Genomic DNA, 22,367 nt, shown 5'->3' on the forward strand with positions numbered 1-22,367 from the left:
ATAGAAAAAGAAAAAAGTTGACACGGCTTCAGCAAATTGTGTTTCGCTTCCCAGTGAAGATAAAACTATGATGGGATGAGACAGTAAATACATTGTGGAGGAATTTACTGAAATTCTTATATCAGTTAGCTAAACTGGTCATCTCAAAGCTGCTATGATAGATATTTTTTATTATAACAATGGATGAAATAACGTGTGAAAGGTGTCGCTTATAGCGACGGACAATCGTCACCCGACTGTTGGGATAGATTTTTCCCAAATTTTTGGTTATGAATAATATTTAGAATTCTTACATTGCTAAAGCATTCATGTGCTACGACTGCGATTTCTTGCCTCCGCTTCATTCAGGTCTAACTCAACCAATCAGATCACAAGTCTCCAAGCGGTGCAGAATTTTTGATTTTTGTCCACACTTTCAGTCGCATTAGCACACTCTCCCTAAAGCGATCGCAACACACACACACACACACACACACACACACACACACACACACATAAATGTGTGTCCGGAGTGGTGACAGCTTTTCCATAGCAATCCTAAATCATCAGCGTGACTGATGGTGATATGAGGAGTCTTTTTCCGAAAGCAAAAAGGTTGCAACTCATCAATCTGAGAAAAAACAAATGAGGTAGGGGTGGCGTTAACCGAGGGCGTAACCCATCTCCGGTGAGTGAACTCTCTCGCAAATGTGTGCGTTTGCTTGAGGAGTGAGTGTGTTTTTGTGTGTGTGTGTGTATGTGTGTGTGCACTGTCAGAGAAATGACTAATGGCCACGCAACCAAGGTCTGGGCTCTAACATTCTGCCCTTCACGTTAAAGTAGCATCTTCAGAGCCCCGGTGGGATTGGCCGTCTGCCTTTCCACGCTGGATCCATCTAGAGTCTAGACAGGTGCAGCTACACGTCACTGATGAGATGTGACAAGAAGGGAAGCTTTCAATGTTTCACCCTTCAAATGTATCAACTCAAGAGTTATTTAGGAATAGTTTGACATTTTTTTTTAGGGGGGGAAATACACTTTTTTTTTTTTTTTGACGAAAGTCAAATGAGACGATCGATAGGCCTCAAAAGTGAAATATAAAGAAGTAGCCAGTTAGCTTAGCTTAGCAGAAGTTAAACCACCTGTAAAGCCACAAATTGTTGGTTTCTCTTAAGCTTTTGTACGTATTAAACTTAAAAAAAAAAAAAAAGACTTAAACGTGCTATTTAGTAAGTTTCAAAGGCACTGACTGGTATGTTTTTAAGCTAGCTTTTTCCTTTACACTAAGCTAAGCTAACCGTTTCCTGGGGCCAGTTCCAGATATCCTAGACTGCTCTCTGTAGCGTAAGGTCAGTCTTAAATTATGCTCTTAGATTAGCAAGCTTGACAAAGTTTTTGCAACATTAAAGACTGACTTTTAAGTTTGAAGTTAGCTAACTTAACTCTAAGAAAAAGTAGCGATGATGAGCGATGACCAGCGGAAGAGGAAAAACGTGGCTCATGATGTTTGGTTCGCTAACTTGTGCAGCGAGGAAGAAGTTTCAGAAAATGTACAGAAGTCAGGACATCGTTAATCAGTTGAAATTGGAGGCTATGCTGAGTTATCATACAGCCTCTCAGAAGAATTTTTTGTTTTGTTGCACTCTGCACTGAATTGTGAAATTACCTTGTAACTGTTAAATTCTTCCAGAAGGCAAAAAAACGCTTTCTGGGGCCGAGTGTTTTTTTTTTTATCATAGCCAAGCGCTTTCCCTCAAGGATCTCGTCACATAATCACACAATGAGCTTCACACGTCTCACAACATTAAGTCACACTTGTAAGTTCTGTGTAGGAACTGGAAAAGGAAAGAAAACATTTAACAAAAATCTACAAAAGCATCGCTTGTTCCTTCGGTACTTAAGGCTAATACAGACAAGCTCACAAAAACAATTGCTGCTCGAAATTTTGTTGCTTGGCAGGCAAAGCGATCGTCAGGGGGACGTTTTCACTCTAAGTAATGACATGAAAGCCATTTGAAGGATTGAAGGATTTAAGAGGTTCGACAGCCGTCTTAATGTAGGCTTTAAGCTGCAAGCACGAAATGCTGTCAAACATGCACCTGTATGACATTTGCTGTAACGCGTCTAATCCGCATCCTGCAAGATCAAAAGGTTGCACACGAGAAGTTGTGGTTTTACGCGCTGCCAGAGTTCAAAAGCGAAGAAAATCCCCAAAATATATTCCAGTAAATATCAGTCAAAGGTAATTAGGTAATGACACCTATCATCTTCTTCGACACCGTACATTCATCAGCATTTGATGGGGCTTTCCCCCGCGCTGCTGTTTGTTCCTCAGGTGCTCCCAGAATCCTGAGAGTGAGCCAGCACCCCTAGGCGGGATTTTTTTTTCCTGTGCTCTCATTTGTCTTAATTACCCCCAAAATGGATTGCTTGTTGAGAACAAAGCAATCGGCTGTACAATTACGTTTGTCTGTCGCAGAAAATGTGCAGACTTAAGACTTTGAGCGATATACACACGTGTGGAAAAATGTCTTTCCCCGGTGATGATGATGATGTCGGCGTTACTAATGTAAATTCAGTCATTCGAGCTATTTCTCTAGGAGCTGAATTGAAACGCTGAAAACCTGTTTTTCAATCAACGCTGAACCACACATCTTAACTTTCCCAATTGAGAGGGAACATGTGGATGCATCAGAAAACAGATAATTGGTGAACGACCAGTCTTGATCGAGTAAATCCCACAAAGAGCTCAAAGATATATATATATATATTCAACGTGATGATATTTACCTCTTCAGACCAGAGCTGGGGAAGGCCATGTTTCAGTCCCCTCCTTGACTTAGCTGAGACTCAGTCAGGCTCAGCGACGAGGAACAAGCAGGTGAGATGCAGGAGCAGAAGGGAGCCGCGGACGTGAAAAAATCCCAGAAGCCTGTCCTACCTGCGCATGTTAAAAAGGACTGACGGAGAGAGAATTTGGCGAAGGGGAAGCTCAAGCATTTTCTGGAGGACACGTAAAAAAAAAAAAAAAAAAAGTGAGTTCAATGGGTTCCCATTGGCCGGGAGTTCTTCGGGAGGTGGTGGCTACATTTTTATTACCGACACTTAAAAAAAAAGATGCAGAAGCCCACGGGCCTCTATGTGTAAACCCCCCCCCACACACCCTCCTCTTTTCTGTATGGTGCCTCCTAATGACACGTATGCCTGGATGCAACTCTCTTAATAATTATCGTAGGGAAGAAGCAGCCAGCGCGCCTGATGAAATGTGGATTTCATAATCGTGTGCGCTCATCAGTACGGGTGAGGAATGCATGTTAGCCCGCAGCGTTGACATGAGGAAAGCCTTGTTATTAACAGAAAGGGCCCCCCCCCCCCCCCCCCCGAAGGCAGACCTGCTCGGTTGCATCCTGCGCGTTATGTAATTGATTCCATGGCGTTTTGATCTGTGATTTTGTTTTATTCCCGCTGCACTTTAGAAGATCCGAGAGCCCGACTGGAGCTCGGGACGACGGGCTGATTTCTTTGCGGGAATATCACATCAACCCAAATTAGGTAATTGTAATCTGATAACCACTGCTGTCCAAGAGCATAAAGACCACTTTGACTCGGACTAACTTTTATGAGGCTGCATGCCGCAAGCGTTAAAACTTTATTCCAAAAAAAAAAAAACACAAGTTTTCCTGTGTGTGTATATATATATATATCTTGAATCATTGCTTTATTGATCCTGGCAGTTTCGGATCAATAACCTCACAGCCATCTGATACTCTTGCAATATAAAAAAAAAGGTTAAGTATGAAACATTTGTTACGGCACCATATTGCATTAATTGATTTTTTTTTTTCCGTAGCTCCACCGCGACGGTCGTTCCGAGAGAGCCGCGAGGGGAAACGTGATCCGGTGACTGGGCCTCCTCTGGGAATCTGGCAGAGAGAGAGAGAGAGAGAGAGAGAGAGAGAGAGAGAGAGAGAGAGAGAGAGAGAGAGAGAGAGAGAGAGAGAGAGAGAGAGAGCTCATGTGTCCCGGTCCGGATAATCGAGAGCTCACGCTCTCCATGAGAGAGCAGGCGCAGAGACAGTAGCTGGGAGCGAGGGGAGAGAGAGATGTGATTATCCGCCCCACGCGGCAGACCCCATGACTATCATCACACTGCTGACCCCCAGAGTCGCGTACGCTAACGGCCCCTCCGGGTCAGAAGACGGGCTCGATGTAAAAACAAGAGTGTTATTGGTTACAAAGCCACAAGCTGTGGATGTGACACCTTTGCACCCGGTAAAAAGCTTTGCAGTGTCCAGCGTGGTTTAGGTGTAGATTCATTTTAGAGGTTACATACGTAAAACGTTTTGGAAGTGTCCGTAGCTCTTTCTGCTAGCTTTTTAAAGCTAGCTACAAAAGCTACAGGTGACCTGGAGAAAACAGCTGGCTTGACATTCTAGTTAGCTAGCCTGCAAGACATTAAGCTAACATAGCAACACATGATAATGTCGCCACGCTGTATGCAGTATCCGACATGCAAAGGGGACGTAAAGCAGGCGTACGAGTTGCTAACTGCAGTAGTTATTGGAGTTTTGAAAATACTAATTTTTAGGTTGGATTGTTGTGAGCAACTATCAGCAGACCAACACACTTTCAAACATACTTCTCTATAAAGTTTGCTGAACAGTGGACACAAGTAACATTACTGGATAATGTACATTGGGAGACATATAGTGTAACGACAGAGAACATTACATTACAGTCATTTAGCAGATGCTTTTACCCAAACGCGACTTACAATTCAGTATCTATCTACACACCGTAGACGCAGCTACGGGAGCAATTTTTGGGGTTAAGTGTCTTGCTCAAGGACACATTGACATGAGACTAGTAGAGCAGGAGCCGGGGATCGAACCGCCGAACCCTCTGATTGAAAGTTGGCCCTGCTCTCCACTTAGCCTCGGTCACCCCAGAACAGTCACAACGTTGGCGAACTGACTCTACTGTCGCTTACACAGCAAAATCTATTATTTAATTGAGCTTACATTAGCCATCATAAGCTACTGGTCATACCAGAATACGCATTGCATTAAGAGGTGATATATTAATATCAAAAGTGAACTTTCATTTGTAAGAGGACTGTGTGTTTTTCTTTTGTCTTTCAAAAGTTCTCCTCGCTTTAAGTACGGAGTCACAACGTCTTTAGCTTAGCATCAAAACAGGAGGCAGAAGCATGAATTTATTTTAAGATCTGGAATGCCGAAACCCCCAAGATGTCACCTATTCAGTCCAATGACAATTTGTCACTTGGCGAATTCGCCCCCCCAAAAAAAGGATTCGTTGCTTCAGGGTTAACCTCTGGGGTCCACTGAATAGTTGCTTTTCTCCTGCTCATATTGCCGCTTTTAGTGTTTTGATGATGATGATGATGATGATGATGATGATGGTGGATATCGCTGTTGAACATGTCACTCCGAAGCTATTTCATAGGTGTTGAATCGGGTTGGCATCTAGTGACTGTGAGGAGAGTGTGTGACTCATTTTGGATATCAAACCATTCAGTGCCCTGAATGGAAGCAGCTGCATTCATTTCCTCATGTTTCTCTGGTGTTTGTCGCCCGGCCGTGTACACTACATCACTTTGTCATAGTTGACATAAATGAACCGAGTTGAGGATGAGGTTGGTGCGTTTGATCACCGAAAGGCACTTTTCTGCCAAATCAAATTAAAAGCAAAAATTCCGAAAGTATAACCGAAGTGATCGCCGTTATCCTCTGAGGTCTTCCTTTAATAAACCAGAAATGATTATATATTGGACCGTGTACAAGTGAGAGTCCTTGATGTGTAACCTTTCTGAAATTCCCAGACTATGGTAATCTGGTCTCTGGCAATGGTCGGAAAAAAAAAAAATCGATAGCGCTTCTCTCTTAATCAAGAGAGCATTGAGCTTATGGCAGAACGCCATGAGAGAAAAGCAGCAATTGTCTTTGTTTTTTTTTTTTGTTTTTTTTAAGAGGAAGGTGAAACTGGGACTAGAGGAGGGAAACTTCACTTTGGGCATCAGAAACAACAAAACACCCAAAGAATACAATAGAGAAAAGTAATTTCTTATTATTGACAACTGTCAAACAGTCACCAACAGCTTATGCGCAGCGGACATTTTTATTCATTTGCAGTTCCATAATCCTCCCCTCCCCCCCTTTATCTGACAAGTGATTAGTCTGTGAGGAGTCGTTTAACCAGGACAGATGGCGTTTTAATTGCAGCACCTGATTGTACAGGAACAAAAGGAGAAAGCACTGGTTAGTGGTCGTCTATCCTTTGTAACTTTGCTCACATGCGGTTCTCTCCAAGAATAGTATAGTCAGATATTTTCACTCCTTAGAGCCTTGAAATGGTGAAAGAAAAAATGCAATTCACTTATTCTAGAGCTCTTTTGTGCACATTTACCTTTAAATGTCTGCAAGAAAATAAATGTTTGACTTCATCCTTTATGACTAAAAATACCATTTTCACCATGAGCAACATACCAGCAGATTGCACAGCACTTTGGGCATGATTAACCTGCCAAAGGGCCCTTGGGCAAAAAAAAGGCCCCTATTAAACCTAGATTTGACACAGTCACCCTTTTAATAACACAGGGAGTCGAGATAAAGCACCGCCCACATTTAAGCTGCAATACGCAATGATTGTATTTCGGTGATAGAATAAAAGCACATTGACTACTGGTTGTTTTTCATATTTCATATCAGCATTCTTTACACACACGTAGGTTAAAGTACGTGTTTGATTCCACCGGGAGCGTTTCAGAAGCGGAGCGCTCGCGAGCGCCACCCGCGAAAATCGTGAGATTCCCCTCGATAATCTGCGTAACAACCCCGGATGTATAAAGAGAACAACAAACACGTAAGAGGTTACTTCACCTGTCCGACGTTGAGCTGCTCTTGATTTGGTCATATTTCACTGTTTTTTGAGACATTTTTAAGCTTGGATAGTGAATAAAAAGAAGAAGAAGAAGAAGAAGAAGAAGAGAAGCGTAGAAGAAGAGCAACGACAGAACAAGCATGAACCCGACCCGTGGGCTCTCGCTCGCCCTCTTCAGTGAGGCAGAGGTACTGTTTGCCCCGCTGTGCTTTTTCACTGCGGTTTAATGTCAGATCAGCGACACTAAATATGTTCTACACAGACGTGAAATACATTATTCTATGTAAATAAATCATATAATAAAAGTGTCTACAAATATTACAGTGGTGACAAACAATGAGAAAGAAAAAGACACGCGCTCAACCCAGATAGTGATGATTCACAGTATGAGGTGAGGAACAGCTGGTCGCTGCCTCACCTCACGTGTCTCCTCTGTTTAAACAGAACATGCGCTAATTCAGCGATTTTGATTATAAAAATGCTTGAAATGATTGGAATCATACAGAAATTACATTTATAGCACAGATCAGTGGAGAAATATTAAAATGTATTTTATTTTAGCATTATTTGTTTTTTACTTTTCTCCCCTGACCGCACGTCCCTGCTACACTTTGAAGCTTTCTATTGGTCATCTATAAACCAATTAATAAAAAAACAATAAAAAAGGGGTCAGTTATTTAGTTGCTAACTAATAATCAAAATATAAAATCAATATATATATATATATATATATATATATATATATATATATATATATATATATTGATTTTGATTTCTTCTCTGCAGAGAAAGTTACATTTACTTATACTAACCTGCCATGCCTTCCAAGTCACATGACACCCGCATGCTTTTTTATTAAATGTATGTTGTTGTTGTTGTTGTTTTTTTTGCACAACACTCATCCTTTGTTCCTCAGCATGTTAATTCCTGACAGCACGCTTCACTTCAGCGTTTAAATGAACACACTGTGACGTCAGCTCGCCGGCTGGACGCATGCTATAGTGCAGTAGCAGGACACACACACACACACACACACACACACACACACACACACACACACACACACACACACACACACACAGAGACTGGCTGCTGAGTATTAATATTGCCTTTTTGAAACTACCCTATGCATTGTCTACAAAACGCAGGGGCGGACCGGGGGAATAAAACACAAAGGCAGATTCCGCGACAGACGCTGCCGCACTTTCCCAAATTGAAATCCCCGTCAGACGTTGGGAGGGAATGAGAGAGAGAGAGAGAGAGAGAGAGAGAGAGAGAGAGAGAGAGAGAGAGAGAGAGACAGGGAAAGGGAGGGAGGGAGAGGGAAGGAGGGAGGAAGCGAGAGGGGACTGCAGAACATACAGGCTCTGGATGAATAACCATGGCAACAGCAGCAGCAGCAGTGGAAGCGGTGATATAAACATTGCGAACCGCGCATCCCTCCGCAAACGGCGGATCACTCAGTCAAAGGCTGGACCCGAAGCCCTCTGCGGATATTACGCTTCATCGTTAAGGTGAGGCTGTTTTATCTACATGTGACACCCTCCTTCTGCTTCAGCGGGGTGGCTGTTGTCTGCATGTGTGTGTGGAACATGAGAGGAGCTCGTTGTTTCTGCATTACAGTGTAGAGGAAGCTGCTATATGCTGCTGGTTGGGTTAGAGTGCCGACAGGCTGAATGGGGATGGATTTTTTTTTTTTATACTTTATACTTCTATATATGGCAGCTAAAGGTCTTTGTTCTGACACATTGAAGGCTGTGTCCTTGAATACATAGAAACACTCCACACTGATCAGTTAATAGAGCAAAAAAAAAAAAAAAGGACAATTTAAATCAAAGTAGCCTTTCAAAATAAAAGGTTATAAATAAACAAAAAAATACTTATTCAAGCATCCTCGTGCAGCATTGTTGAATTTAGATTGACAAAGTACGCTGGCAGTTCTGCATCTTTATGACAACGCCGCATGCTCGGTACAGTGCGTGCCGTTTATTATCAGTAATTCACAGATGGTCTGAAATGGTCCCAACAGGCTGTCTGACATGAACAAAGCAAAGGAAACAATGCAGAGTCGTCCCGGCAGGCTGCGAACACAATAGTATAGAAGTCAAAAAAAACGACGACGGGTCGAAAAAGATCACAGATTAATACCGTAATAAAGATCTGATGTCAACATTTCACCGGAGCAGAAACCCACAAGACCGACTGGGTCATTTCAAAGCGGTTAACAACCAAAGTACCGTCCCCCCCCCCTTTCGTACTTTTTTTTTAACCAATTCTTCACAATTCTGTACGTGTATAGATCACATACACATAGTGACCAGTTATCGAATAGAAATAGAGAGTCTGCTTATGGTCTGGAGTGCAGATTGCCTGCTCCAGCAGCTCCCCAAACACCACAAAGGACTTCTAAGATAGTGGATGTAGGATTTTCCAGTTGGTTACTTTATCTACACCCCCCCACCCCCCCCCCCCCCCCCCCCTCCTTTTCTTTTTCAGAACAGCTCTTTGATCATAACAGAATCTCATTTGGAGATAGAAGGAATGCCGCTCACATCCTCTCAAAGTCATACTCTGACTCATTTAACTTGATAATTCCACTTGGTTTCTTTTTTCTTTTTTTTCGGTCTGCCTTCGCAGGGCTTTGGTTCTGTCATTTTGACAACAAAGAGCCTAATACAGCATCACGCAGGGTTTAAGCAAATGCTGGATTATTCCCTCACATGATTGCTGGCTCAGTGATATCCTGCAGGGCACTCCACATTCCCAGTGTGCTACTCCTACGAAATCAGAGGGTTATAAATACACATTGTTACAGTAACTTTGATTTCCTCAAAAATACTTCGTAACCTGGACAGAAATTCAACACGCATCAGTTCTTTTCCATCTCATTGCTAAGGCGGTGCTGCCAACCCATTGGCCCTCCGTCACATGTCCCCTTTTATTTGGTGGTAGCCACCGTTCCTGTCACTGTGCTCCCGCAGACAGAGTTAGACGTTAATGAATGGAACAACGCCGGAGATTCATTTCCGGCCCCTTTTTGAGCCGCGCACACATACGAGCGGCGGCTCCCAGTCGAGGCGCACAATGACTGTGTTACAATCACACGTCGTACGCCTACGTGGCCTGCAAAAATCGGCTCATACCACGGTCAGTCACTACGAACACGTCGCCTCTGTATTCTCCCCACATTGAGATTTGAGACGTCAGTCAGCGTTAGCCGAGGGAAGGGGAGGAGGAGGAGGGCAGTGTAAGGGCAGCCAGGAGTTTGACTTTTTTCTAAAAAGGTTGAAGAATTACTGCAAAGTGAGCCAGCACGTGCACGTGCACGTGTGTGTGTGTGTGTGTGTGTGTGTGTGTGTGTGTGTGCATGTTTGTGGCCTGCATTAAATAGTAATCAGGCAGCAGATGGCCGTTTTGTAATGATTAGTGTTTAATGATTTGCTGCAAGGAGAACATCAGAACGAGACAGTTTGTGAAAATGCAAAAGCAGCAACTTCTGAGAATCGGCTCGGCTCCGGGTTGTGTGTTTGTTTGTGTGTGTGTGTGTGTGTGTGTGTGTGTGTGTGTGTGTGTGTGTGTGTGTGTGTGTGTGTGTGTGTGTGTGTGTGTGTGTGTGTGTGTGGGGGTGGGTGGGGGGTGGGGGGGGGGGGGGGGGCATTGTCCAGCTGACTGAGCACAACATGCATTTTAACTGGGATTTGTAAAACAATAGAAAAGGTGAACGGCCTCAAGAAATCCCTAGTTAGGTAAACCATTGGTATTTGTAGGAAAATGACTTTTGTTGATCGATTAAAAGTGTTAATGTTTAGTACGTTTTAGTATCCATTCTCTACTCCGATTGCTCAGCAGTCTTTTCATGCGAACTACAGCCTGAGAAAATGAGTCGACCAGCTAAAATATCAGAAACAGGCCAGTAACCGCTATTTTGAAATAGATAATAGACTTAAAAGGACTGCTATATTCGATATCCAGAGGATTAATATAGCATCAAACAACTACATGCGATGTAAAGATAAAGTGGAGTAACGTCTACCTGAGCAGCCCCTCTTCGTTCCGCTGTCGTCGGCATTAACAGCGTCGTCTGGTTCCTCCCTCAGTTAAACACCGTGTCTGCACCGATAGCGCTGAGAGCATCGTTAGCTGCAAGCTGTCGGCTCAGCAGTCGTCACGTCGAGAGGCAACGGAAACGGACCCGATCTGGTATTCAGCACTTGATTTAAAGTCTTTAGGATTTCATATCAAGACCTTTTTTTTAACCTGTAGTTTGTACCAGTGTAATACGACAGGTTCCAGAATTCTGGGGGGGGGCAGCAGAACAGCTCATTGAACGGCTATACTTTGTCAGATAAGAGCAACGGATGTATGAGTTTATAGTGCAGCCAAACAAACAGTAACAGGTAAGCATATCATTTCAACCCAAGGGAACGGCCTCTAGCAGTGAAACTACTCTAGGGAACGGTACATATTGAAATATTGATTAAACCATAAAAAGTGTAAAAAAAAAATAAAAAAGGGTTTGATTTAATGAAAAGGAAAAAATGTTATAACTTTAGAAAGATGGAAACAGAAAAACCAGGAAACAAAAACAATCTTTTTGGATTCATAGCTGTTTAAACTCTCTAAAAAAATAACAATTTATTATAAAATTAACTAACTAAACACTCCATCTCTATTTGCCATTTAATTAATTAAATTGTTTTTTTTACAGGAAATGTCCTAGAACATTACAAGGAAATTAACATGAAATAACATGTAATTTCACATTGTATGGCTTTATACTACAGACAGACATAAAAAGGTCTACGTTTCAAAGCCCTGTAAAATCCTGATGGGGAAGAATTGGGACCTGGATGAAACGGTCTAAAAATAGGCCTGCTGGTATCAGACCCAAAAAAACGGTTTTCAATCGTAAAAACACAGCCTGGAAAAACGCTGCCGATAATCTAGATTATATTTCTCTGTCAGAAATGTAATGAACCGACAAAAGAATTTATCTCACTAACAAGTGTTGTCTGAGTTGCCCCGAGAACTAAGCCTTGATTTGATTAAATATTACTGTGCATCTTTAGAAGGAAAGAATTAGCTGAGGGGGTTAGTGCTACAGGCGGGCCTTAAATAGTCTTTTTATGGGATTTTCATAACATGAAAATAGCAAACCCCACGTTGCCCTTTAAAGACATCGTCTCATGCTGCAGTTGACATTATCATGATGATCATCGTCGTCGTTCATGGAAACAGTGAATCCCACGTAGACGTGTGACAGCTGTATGCCTTTGAAGCCGTCAGCGTGGGCGTTCTGATCCGTTTGATTAACTCATCGCTGTGTACTGTGCCTGTGTGCTCCAAGCCTCATACTGTAGATCTGTTTTGGTGCCAACGAAAGTATATTAAAGTCCCAACTCCCCCGACCGTGAGCCTCCACTTAATCAAATACACGGACGCTCATTCTTCCCCTTACTGCCTACCTAACGCATCGCTGGAGAATCTTGCAGCTCTTTTTCTTTTTTCTTTTTTTTTTTAAACCTCCGAGACAGCAGATAACCGAGACGTTGGCTTACAACCCAGTGTTATTAGGGAAGCAGCGATGCAGCCTGGGCTAGTTCAATCAACGCTGAAGGAATCACAAGCTGTACATACTCACAGTGTCTCACGTCAAGTCACTTGCAATTGGCCCACGGCATTTCGGCGATGGCCGTCATCTGTGGTCACACACACACACACACACACACACACACACACACACACACAGAAAGCGAACACTCTCGAGCTGCAAGTGTGTCAATGTGACACGACGTGCAGAGTCAGCAAGAAGAGCCAAAAAAAAAAAAGTTGTGTCATTTCTAGTCTCTTCAGGCCTTTTGTATAGCGGCGGCTCGCTAATGTGCTACGTTAAGAGTCGGTGGCCGTTTCTCAAGACCGCTTCACTGCGCTGCTTGTTTTGTTTTTTTTGTGTTCATGAGTCACCTTCTTATTCTCCTCTACACTGCTGGTTTTGAAAGGCAGATGAAGATTTACTGGCCCTTCTTGGCAAGCTTCTCATGATACATCTCATCAGCATGAGCGAGGTGAAGGAGAAGTGTTTCTACTGCCAACTGAGAGGACACCTTTGAGGCGCAAATTCAAATTCTGGTGCTGGAAAGACACACCGGAATACATTTCTCTGCTCGCGGGACGTGGCAAATGAAGCTCAGGCAGAAATATGACTAACACCCTTTTCAAAATCCATTCCTTCACTTGACACCGATTCAGAGCAAAATAAACGGTTGCAAAATTGAACATTTGAGACACAAACAATTGATTCTTCCTCGATCAGCTGTGTGCAGTTGGCTGGTAAAAGGGGTCGGCTGCTTGGCATTTGAAGATGGAGTTGCGTTGTGTTGCTTAGGGGGAAAATGAGAGGAAACCAACAATGCCACCTGGGGAATTACACCCCAGATATAAGCTTAAGAACCTTGAGATGTTGTTTTGAGAATTGATAAAGGCACACGGATCTGTTACCGATAGGAGACAGATGTGTTTTGTAAAATGAACCAAAAGGTTTAATTTAAGGGATTTAATCAATAATTTAAACAAATTTGTGGTGACAGGAGCTGCTGGAGAGGAAAGTATAAGTAAGCAAGCTAAAAAAGGCCTGACATGAATCTCTAAAACTACATCACAATCTTTAATATTCTAAAATATCCTATCCAACATGAACTAAGCAAAACGGTGGGATATAATCTGAATGCATGAGGTGTAGGGGCCTCATCACGGGTGCCTATAGCCTCCAAAACAACAGTTGGTTTAACAATGTAAATCAAACAACACGACAAGGAGCAGCAAAAAACTAACAATAGCACAACAATAGAGGCTAAACAGCAGCAGGTGAACCATCTCTGCTATGTGGCTTTAACATGTGGAACGACAACAATAGAGTTTCGAGCCAACATGTCAGTAGTTCAAAGCTGTATAGTTCCAAAAGGTTGGCATGCTCACTGATCATATTACATACTACCTGTAACACCAACACTGCCAGTCACCGCCTAGACAGAAGACATGGTGCCAAGAAAACAATGAGGCTGTGCCAACAGGTGTCTTTTATAATCTGGCTCTGATTGGGGAATTGGTTGGGGGAGGAGCCAGTTTTAGGGCTGCGTTCACAAAGACTACACCCTACGCTGCATTCACTACGCTGCATACGCTGCATTCACTACGCTGAATACGCTGCATTCACTACGCTGCATACGCTGCATTCACTACACTGCATTCACTACGCTGCATACACTATGCTGCATATGCTACATTCACTACACTGCATACGCTGCATACACTACGCTGAATACGCTGCATTTACTACGCTGCATTCACTACGCTGCATACACTACGCTGAATACGCTGCATTCACTACGCTGCATACGCTGCATTCACTATGCTGCATTCACTATGCTGCATTCACTACTGGGGGAACATTCCCACCACACTGGCATGTTGAACATGATGTGCACGTGTTTACACTTATAGAATATGCTCACTCCCCTACTTGAGGTTAAATAACACTCACTTTCTCCCCACTTTTGTCTATTTTTTCCGCATTCAGCCCACGTTGTCCCTGGCATTATTAGCAAAGTAGCTAAAGAAACTCAATAAACAGAACGATTTAGATTTAATACAACGTGCTCTCACAGATATATGGGAAATGAAAAAAAAACGTAATTTCACAATAATTAAAAAACACGTTGGGACACGAACACCAGACTTTCCTCTTTTAACGTGTAAGTGAAGTTGTAAGCTTGGAGAGCTAAACAGTTAGTCTTGTGACTATGGTGAGGAAAAATGTTACTCTTATTTATTTAAGATAAAGGCTAACTTTGCATTGCAACGCAAGAACAACGCTGTTTCTTTATTCCCGTCTGCTAAATAATGCACTTTTAAGGATGCTGACATTTTGCCTGGAACATGTGGCTTTGGTCTGACTTTTTATGTCATATGTAGCCTTTAAAAAACAACACTCCTTTTACAGGATTCTCATTTTAAATTGAGTTAGCTAAAAAAAATGAAAAGGTCACCCGGAGACTGTGTTTTTCTACGAATTAAAGGCACTCATGTTATCTTAATTAGCTAGCTAGCTAAAGGCCACAGTTGGAAGGCTAGTGGTGGGGCCTACTCATAATATCTGCAACCTGGAGTTAGCTGTAATGAGCAGTAACTTTTGCATTTTAGTAGCAGCGAATTAACTTCTCACAATGCCCCAGTGTCTGAGCTCTGGCGAAATAAAATCACCCCCCGTCTGGACAAATCTTCACGGCTTCAAAAGAAAGTGGACTGAAACAGCGTTATGCTTTTAAGCCTGCTGAGCTGATGACTGGTCGCAATGCACAAGTCAAGTTGCACTTCAAAAAAGGTGTTTCAACAGCAATGACACTTGTGTGTGTGTGTGTGTGTGTGTGTGTGTGTGTGTGTGTGTGTGTGTGTGTGTGTGTGTGTGCACCACGCTCTCTCTAGAGAGGACTCTCAACAATTACAGAAAACGCTACCTCAATACAGCAACACACGGTGGGGATTATGTTTCAACGAGGGGTTATTTGAGACACTTCACTGTAAAGTGTGTCAGTGTTTCATCTTCTTTTGTTTGCTGACAGCTCAGTTGTTGTTGTTGTTTTTTTTTACTGCGTCTCAGTTTCCACTGCACAGAGTCCACGTCTTTTTGTTTCCACCGAATGTGGACGGGTCGTGTTTGGACGCGCCGTGGATTCGCTGAGCTTTTAAATCGCTGCTAATGGAAGACGTCGCTCGCTTGGGTGTTAATTGCCTGGGATGTTGTTGATCATGTTCTTTTAGACACATGCAGTTTCAATGGTCTGATGCATTGGAGGTATATGGTATTCACCTGCAGTTATCTCAATGAGCTAAATAATTAATGAGTCATTTCAGTCGTTGCTAAGTGAATGAAACTCGTAAGCTGAACCCTTAATCATAGGGGCTGATGGGAACTGTATGCGTGCATTCTTCAGCTGTTGAGTTCGTCGTCATGCGTTTAGATGTAGGCACCTGTTTCCGTGAACAAGATCAAGGGCTTCAGCGCTGTGTGATCACATAACAGGTTTTCGGGTTAAACCCAACTAAAAGCACACAGCAAGTAAATATACCAGCAACGGGCAGAAGACTTTGTATTTGACAAATTATTCTTTTTTTTTTTTTATGTGTAAATGGCAACATGTACCGCAAATTGTGTGTGCATGAGCCACAGGTAATGCTCTACCTTTGAATAAAAACACAATCGAGTTTAAATACAGTACAAGCAGTATTACGTATCGTCGGCAGTTTCGCGGGTATTTGATATCTGGTAAAAGGGAAACGCATTGAAAGCAGCAGAACTAGTGCATAGTCATAATCCTAATTATACAGGTAATAATAAACAATGCACCTAAGGGCTGACATTGACAGTAATAACAGCTGGCTTAAAATCAGCTCAGAGCATCCCTTATTAGGACAGATACAACAAAGAGAGCGGCTGCATTTGCTCGGAGAAATGAACATCACCCTATGATTTGATTACTTCAAACATTTAACGGCGGCGGTGGTAATATTCAGAAGGCGTCTGTCTGCAGAGAGTCCGTCCTTCACACTGGACTCTACGAGTCACGTCACCTCAGCAAACAGAACCGAACGCTGAGAGCTAGTTTTAGAGACGTCATCGTCTGTGGTTTCTCGTCTCATGCTTGTTGTTGTTTCTTCTCTTTTGACAGGTGATGAGTGGGATCATATCATGTCTGAAGTACAGGGAACACTGGAGTTTTCTGTAGAGCTGCACAAGTTTCACAATGTGGATCTCTTTCAAAGGGGGTAAGCAATTTGACTTTTTTTTGCAGATATCACATTTCCAGGGTCATGATATTTGTTTATATTACCTTGGCTTCTCTGCTGCCAGCTCAGCAAACTCACAGAGCGTATTTAGCGTTGAAAGCAGACGATTTTTTATTTTTTATTCTTTTAATATTTTGTACCTTTTTTTTTGGAATATTTTATTTTTCCAAGTTTTTTAACCAAGCAAGAGAACGTGCAGAGCTTGCAGAACACAGTACATTAAACATTACAAAAAATTACATAACGCGCTAAGAAAGAAAAAAACAAAAAAACAAAACAAAACACAAATACATGAAATAAAATTAAGTAAATAAATAAATAATTCCCCCCACCCGAACAAACCAAAAAACAAAAAAGGTTGGTGCATAAAGTGACACAGCACAATATTTTTGTACCTTAACCGATTTAAAAAAGATTGAAATTAATTCAGAACTTCAATTTGTAATAATGTAAGTAGCTCAGTACAATGGTTTCACAGTGACTTTTTGCTCCCATGGAAGGAATTACAAAAAATATTTCTTGAATTCATCAGTTTATGAACATGGCAATGTAGCCCTGCAGATAAACTTTAAGCCAAACAGACTGCTTCTTTGACTTTGACCATCTCTCCAACCGGTTGGAACATCTCTGCACACACTGTGATGAAGATGTACAAAACGATTTGGTTAATGCTAATGAAAATATGCCACATCTTGAAATGATGACGGTACAGTATAATTTATTCGGTAAATGAAAGTGATGTACTAGTCTACCAAAGTCTACTCTGTAAAACTGTCTCACTCCACTGAGAAAAAAAACAAATTAAACTACTTTTATCCGAGCTGCGTGTTGTCAGACATGTCTGAGAAGTACCCATAATCCCCTGCAAATGTATGTCAGGACATCAGGGGGTTTAATGAGATGTCGGTTTACAAATCAGCATGGGTTGAATGTAACATTTAGACATCAGATTAACCTACTGTAAAAATATATTTGGTCAAAATTGAGTTAATGCTCTGTTTTGCATTAACAGAGCATCAACATTAAGCTAGCAGGGGAAACGTGAGCTAGGCTAGGCTAGTGTTAGCTAAAGCTAAATGACTTGCTAAATGTTTCTCAGCTGTCATCTGTAACAAATACGAATAAAATCAGATCTTGGTAATTCAGTTTGTTTGTGAACCGTTCGTCTGTTACTCCACATGAGACAGCAGCTACATTTAAGTATGAATATAGTATAAATATGAATAGCAATAGTAGATGACACCTAGAAGAACAGAGGCAGCCTACATTTAATCTCTGTGACATGTAGATAATCAGAAAAACTAATGATCTAAAGGAACACATTCTGTGACTGTGTGTCGTGTGTTTTCATCACATAACCTGAACATTATTGTAGCGTCTGCATTTTCCTCACAATGCAGATTTTAATTATTATTTGGGATAAAATAATCAGCCCCCAAAACTGGAGGCAATGCAACTTTTCCATCTGCTTTTGTAACACAATAAAAAAAACAACAATATTAAAATTACAACACAAAAACAAGAAATCCAAATATAATGTTCTCTACCAATGAGGATATGAATAATACCTGGACAAAAAAATAGGTACATGTAAAAAGTGTACTTTTCCAGTAAAAAAAATATACATATTTTTATATATATATAGAAAGGGCAATGTTTATCCTGCTGATGCTTCTGCAGGAAGATTAAAGCCTCTCACCGGATGCCGGCTTTATCAAAATGATTTTCCAAAAGGGATGGGCTGAAGCTTAATCATGGTAATCCCTTCAGCTGAGTGCACTAATAGGTTTGTTTTTACCAGTCGCCATACCACGCCATTAAGTTTGCCAGAGAAAAAAAAAAGATGTATTATGTCCCCATATATGTACTATGTCCGCTGCAGTGTGCCAAAAATACCTGGATGTCCCCACTGCATCCGTTCCCATTTCACGGTACGTAAGCCAGCGTACCGTTCTGGCTCCTCCGACCCACAATCCTCTGATATATGATCAAGAGGGTCAAAAGTTTTTTTTTTACAAAGGTGCAATCTGTATCACAAAGCAGTGTGTCCAAATAGAATACCGCACGCAGCAGTGGATCCCTTCGTAAAGATGAAGCGCTGCGGAATAAGAACGGTTCAGTGACCCGGGCGTCTCGCCACGCTGCAGCGTAATTACAGAAATCAATACAAAATTCCTGAAGCAGACCGGGGGGGGGGGGGGGGGGACCGTGCAGCTGTGCACTCTGATGGGCCCAGTTGTACGCTGATTGCATTGAATCTGATCCAATGACACTTTTAGGTTTCTCTAATGGAGGCAAAGTTTAGAGACTTTGATTGCTTCAGATACTTGACTTACGAAACCAGCTGCATTTTTTTTTTTCTTATTCTGTATAACTTTATTTTGCAAACCAAAATTGGTTTCTGTTTCTTCTAAAGTAAATAATACCGTAGTTTATTCTAGTTATTCTTTAGTCTATAAACCGTCCGCTGTAAGAGGTGGCGGATTAGTTATTCATCAACCTTCCAAAACCTTTCCCCGTCCTCGTCTCCGTCCACGTCCAGCTTCCGTCTTAAAGGGGCGCCGTCGCCTAACGCGCCGGTGTGATGACTGCGTTCACAGCCCCCCCCCCCCCCCCCAGAGAGCTGAGATGTGCTTTTACACAAAGCTGCTTTGACTTAAACTGTCAAAGTGACCTTTTCAGACATGTTTGCCATCGCCGCCTGGTCTGGAACGTCATGTGAATAATCCTCATATAAGCCAGTGGGAGCGTTCTATTCTGTTTTTCATCTTATTGCTCTGTGCTGCTATTTGTTTTTCCTTATGAATAGAATTACTTTTGAAGCTGTAATAACCTGATTTCCTGGGATCAATAGATTTCTTTTGTCTTGCTAGTACTCGACTACGTATACGGTATACCTCACGGCTTTTAAATAGAGCTGCGTTATTACGTCTTTTCCATTATTAATAACCATTTTGCCCGTAATCCTTTAATAGTTCAGCAACATATGTACAATTCATGGCTGATTTTGTTTAACATGACATTGTTAAATTCTGGTCCGTGACGTGACGAGTACTTCTGAAGCTCGAAAGCACGTTTTACATATTCTTTTTTTTACTGTATTCCATCTACAGATGACACTTGTATACATTTGAACGAGTCAACAGATAGAATGCACCTTTTCACACGTTTAACAAGAAAAGCACATCTGCATACAGCAGGCTTTACGTTTAAATGTGCAATATTTTTTTTTAGAAATACTCGTTTTAACATTTTTCCAAGTCAAGCCTCTGACCCTGAGAATGAATTTACTGGAACACTAGCCCACTGGCACACATTCAATTCATCCGTGAGACATTCCCTCCCACAGCAGGTGACTCATCTCGAACCTGAAATCTAAAATATTTGTTAAATAGCATTGAGTGTAAACTCAAAAAAAAATGGATTCAAGTAACCTTTTCCCTTCCCTGTCTGCTATCAGACATGATGGAGTACACTGTTTACTACTCACATCGTATACTTTCTCGCCCCCCCCCCCCCAGGCCATGTGGAGACATCAGTATGTTCATCTAGTGCAGCTTCAAGCTGACCGTTACTGCTCGTTTCCTCCCCCACAGGTTCTACCAGGTACGTGCCGGGCTGAAGGTCTCACCTCGAGTGCCCCACAGGTTGATAGTGACAACACAAGACAACACAGGTACTGTACAGGGGGAAGTGAAGTTTACATCACACACACACACACACACACACACACACACACACACACACACACACACACACACACACACACACACACTACATTTCATTTCAGACAACACTATAGCAGACACGATCTCAATTTGTTACATTAGTTTTCAGTGATAAAACTTCGCTGCCCTGTTTGTAGAGTTTCTTTTTCCTGTCTTTGTGGACATTTTTGTGGTTTTTTTGTGGTTATTTAGCATCTTTTTGTGGTTGTTTGTTGTCTTTTCGCAGTCATTTTGAGTCACATAGTAGTTGTTTTGAATCCTTTTGATTGACTTTCCAACAAGAAGTGTGAAACTGAGACTCTGATCCAGGGGACCCCTGACCCCCCCCTGACCACTTGGGGCCTTATAGACCTGTGCCCTGTAGGCCCACTCAGTCATCCGTTCACGTAAACAGTTGTGTTTAAGTCATAAAGGCAAATTAGCTCGATTTAAAAGTTAGGATCCTGTTTGAGCTGGCTGTGTGTTTCAGCCACTGTGATCCATGTCCAAAGGGGACTTTGAGTGTGAGAACGTCTCACTTGACACAGGAAATCTTTTCACGACCACACTTTACGTCTGCATTATTACACACACACACACACACACACAGTGTTGTTTATGCTCGTCTTTGAAGTGTGTGTGTGAACACAGTTGTTCTCAACACTGTGTTCTGTGTTAAAGTACACGGTAGCGCATGGGGAGTGCTCTCATCCGGCTCTTGGAACTCGTGAGCATCATTTTAAAGTATGTGGAATATTGACATTTTCTACCTTCTCTGGATTGTAGTAATCTCACAGATTCATACCTTCATATCATGGAATCAAAAGAATTCAATTAGACATGACTATGGCTTTTCTTAAAATAGGGCAATCCACATCTGCTCATTGAGTCGTAATGAATTTACCTTGAAATGCACCAATTCATACTTATTGTGGGTGAAAGCCCAGAATAAAAAACAAAATAACCGAATCGATTTTTTCTTACAATTAACTGTGAGCAGGGAGTGAATCTGTGTTCACGCCATTGTCTCAGCTCCTGAAGCTCTGCGTCAGTGAACGACAGCGGAGTCTGGGAACTGTATGGCTCTCACCTTGTCTCGGTGATTGAAGACATTTGGCTGTCTTTGGGTTAAAGACTGACTGACTGACTCGCTCTGCAGGAAATCCCGCGTCTCTCATATCTTCCAAAAACCAAACGTTGGCAAGACTATTAGTAATTTAATTCCAGGTTTTAAACCCAGAGTTATGTTCTCGATCATTTGTTCCTGTTCCTGTCTCAAGATAGCTACAGTTTGTAAAACAATTGGGACGTCTGCGCTAAAGTAGGACGCTTTTCCTTTTGTCTTTCACATGAGGGATTTAAGACTTAAGAAAATTGACAGGACGGGCTAAAAGCAGCGTGTTTTCAGTGCAACATAAAAAAAAAACACAGAACGGCTAATCTTAAAATGCTGTTCGTCAAAGAAAAGTAATAACATAATTATACGTACATTTGCGGGCAAGAATATTTACACATGTAAATCCTCCGTCAAAAGGTTTGTTTCTTGATTGAAATACTGTCGATAACCAGCGACGAAACATGCAACCGACAAGATAAATACAAACAGCACCTCACTTCATGCTCTGTGCGTTTTACATATACGTTAATTCCTAAATAGGACTACTTGCGGAGGGTTTCCGTCTCAGAAGATTCCTCACACGTCGCGTCCTCCTTTGTATTCAGAGGTTGTGACGCAGTGCTTGTGAACCTACCCGAGCGTTCAAATCTGGATCTCTGGCAATGCAGAAAGCCGTTTCACTGGCAATACTGATTCACAGTAATAACGGCTATTTTTAGCTCGTCATGACTCGAGCGCCGCGTGTGTGTGTGTGTGTGTGTGTGTGTGTGTGTGCTTGATCTGTGCTTGTGAGGACCTATTCCTGACAGCATAGCCTACTA

General features: G+C 42.0%; 1 protein-coding gene across 2 annotated transcripts in view; it reads left to right on the plus strand.

The window, feature by feature from the left end:
• The first annotated feature begins 8,190 nt into the window (after window positions 1–8,190).
• fam135b (family with sequence similarity 135 member B) overlaps window positions 8,191–22,367 on the plus strand; it is a 44,492-nt gene continuing 30,315 nt past the window's right edge. For both annotated transcript variants that reach the window (XM_068731235.1, XM_068731236.1), the window contains exons 1-3: window positions 8,191–8,393; window positions 16,605–16,701; window positions 20,319–20,398. In XM_068731235.1, coding sequence (XP_068587336.1) covers window positions 16,625–16,701; window positions 20,319–20,398 — 157 coding nt within the window. In that variant the 5' untranslated portion in view covers window positions 8,191–8,393; window positions 16,605–16,624. The remainder of the gene's footprint in view (window positions 8,394–16,604; window positions 16,702–20,318; window positions 20,399–22,367) is intronic.

This window comes from Cebidichthys violaceus, unplaced genomic scaffold, assembly GCF_023349555.1.
Source record: "Cebidichthys violaceus isolate CVI_PGR_0920_01 unplaced genomic scaffold, fCebVio1.0.p SCAF_50, whole genome shotgun sequence".
Classification (NCBI taxonomy): domain Eukaryota; kingdom Metazoa; phylum Chordata; class Actinopteri; order Perciformes; family Stichaeidae; genus Cebidichthys; species Cebidichthys violaceus.